The 2233-nt window shown below is 42.9% G+C and overlaps 1 protein-coding gene across 1 annotated transcript in view; it reads right to left on the bottom strand.

Annotated features, from left to right (window-relative positions):
• Nucleotides 1-1383: 1383 nt before the first annotated feature.
• LOC138969693 (tetracycline resistance protein, class H-like) overlaps nucleotides 1384-2233 on the bottom strand; it is a 14634-nt gene continuing 13784 nt past the window's right edge. Inside the window, exon 6 of the mRNA XM_070342552.1 lies at nucleotides 1384-1683. Within this exon, the coding sequence (XP_070198653.1) occupies nucleotides 1384-1683 (300 nt within the window). The remainder of the gene's footprint in view (nucleotides 1684-2233) is intronic.

Raw genomic sequence — 2233 nt, 5'->3', positions numbered from 1 at the left:
ATAGGGAGACAAACCTGGCTCTCCGCACAATGTTAAGACATTCAGTCATTACTTGACTGAATGTAAAAAATAAGAGGTGAAAGATACTCCATACAACTGGAAACAGACTTGATGGATCTTTTTAAACATGCATTTTCTATACTACTGTCTTTGTACTAACCTTAACTCTGACCATTAAGCAAGGCAATATTTATCACTCCATTATTTTAATACAACGCAGGAGGTGGAATCACGTGCACAATCAGTTCAACTGCGTACGTGAGTAGCATAAATCAAATTATGTCCTGGATAACTACAGTCAGGAAGATCTACCTAACTGACGACTGCATTTACACTACTCGAGTAGCGTCTATATACGCAAGCAAAGAGTGCACACACACACACACACACACACACACACACACACACACACACACACACACACACACACACACACACACACACACACACACACACACATAAAAAGACACCATTTTTAGCCACGCAAGATAATCCTAGTATATGGGTCCTTCTATAAAGGTGTTTCCCATATGTGCGACATGCACCACCAACATTGAAAGTGTCTAAATGTGTAAGTCCAAACACAAACAAAAAACAAAAAAACAAGTGGCGTAAAGCGAAATCAAAATATTGAGTCAATATGGGAAACTGAACGCACTGCACTTTTTTTTTTATAAAGACAAGGAAATCATAGGCTGGTTAAAATCTCGCAGCGGAGAAAGCGCTGACACGAATATAAGAGGATCTTCTTGATTTTATCATTATTATCTCTTTGATAATGTTTTTAGTCCGCTGACATCCTGTTAAAACAACAACCACAACAACAGCAAAAACAAACAAAAACAAAACAAGAGTAACATACGAGAAATCTAACTCAGAAGTCATCACCCCATCATGTTACACAGCCGGGTAGATTGACCATATCCAGACAACATAAAACGTGTTGTATTGTTTCTTCTCTCTCTCTCTCTCTCTCTCTCTCTCTGTCTCTGTCTCTGTCTCTGTCTCTCTCTGTCTCTCTCTCTCTCTCTCTCTCTCTCTCTCTCTCTCTCTCTCTCTCTCTCTCTCTTTCCCTCGCTCTTAATACTGCCCGTGAATTGATTGATTAACCCTGTCTGCCTGCATGAGAGTCTGCTTTGTATTCTGTCTGTTCCACAATAATAATATCTGCCTGTTCACTGACAATCCCGAACCCCATCTTACGCGCCCAGGGCTGAAGTGCACACAAAAATTGACCACCCAAACGGGAGACACTCGCAGTGTTGGATTGGTTAAAACTGAGATTTGTTGTGATTTCAACTAATCAGACCCCGCGGTGTTTTTTTCTCTCCCGTTTGGGTGGCACCTACTTTTGGTTCGTGCCCCTCAGCACAGAACACCAGGTCAGAGAACTTCATACCGATTTTCCTTGCATTGTCGCCAGCGTATAAACGCCACAATACCCAGCATGAGGAAAGCCTCGACGGCCATGACGTAGTACACTAAGGTTGGACAAAAGGACAAGGAGGCCACAAAAATAGCCGAGTGGCAGATTGGCCCAAGGACCTTGGACAGGTTTTCCTTGACCGACATTAAAGCCATGACGGTGCCTTGAAGGTCAGCGCGTGCGTTTTTACTGGCCATGGAGCGAAGGGTCGCGTTGGACATCAAAGCCAGGGCACTTAGAATGTTCGCTGTGAATACCTGCATGAAACGGTGTTGATTGATTAAAGGGACACTCCTTCCGGTGTAAACAGTTCGACTCACTGTCTCAGATATGTACAAGCTTTTATATGGAATAAGACCACCCCTCCACTTGGTTACATACCAAAACTAAACTGCCTGGGTGCTCTCAATGCTCCGTGGGATTTTTGTATGGTGGCTTTTTCGAAAATATATTCATTAAAAAAAAATTCAACTCCCCACATCAAGCAGTCAGGGTGTTGGATTTTGGTATGTGACCAAGTGGAGAGATGTCCTTATCCCACGTAAAAGCCTGCCCAGATCTATTAATATCAATCAATCAATCAATCAATCAATAGGACGCTTATATCGCGCATATTCCGTGGGTACAGTTCTGGGCGCTCTGCAATGATGCCGTGTGAGATGAAATTGTATACGGCCAGTAGATTGCAGCCATTTCGGCGCATATTTACCTTTCACGGCCTATTATTCCAAGTCACACGGGTATAGGTAGACAATTATTAACTGTGCCTAAGCAATTTTGCCAGGAAAGACCCTTTTGTCAATCGTG

The sequence above is a fragment of the Littorina saxatilis genome, linkage group LG6 (assembly GCF_037325665.1).
Source record: "Littorina saxatilis isolate snail1 linkage group LG6, US_GU_Lsax_2.0, whole genome shotgun sequence".
NCBI classification, from domain to species: domain Eukaryota; kingdom Metazoa; phylum Mollusca; class Gastropoda; order Littorinimorpha; family Littorinidae; genus Littorina; species Littorina saxatilis.
The sequence above is the reverse complement of the archived record's forward strand: the minus strand, read 5'-3'. Positions and strand labels throughout refer to the sequence as shown.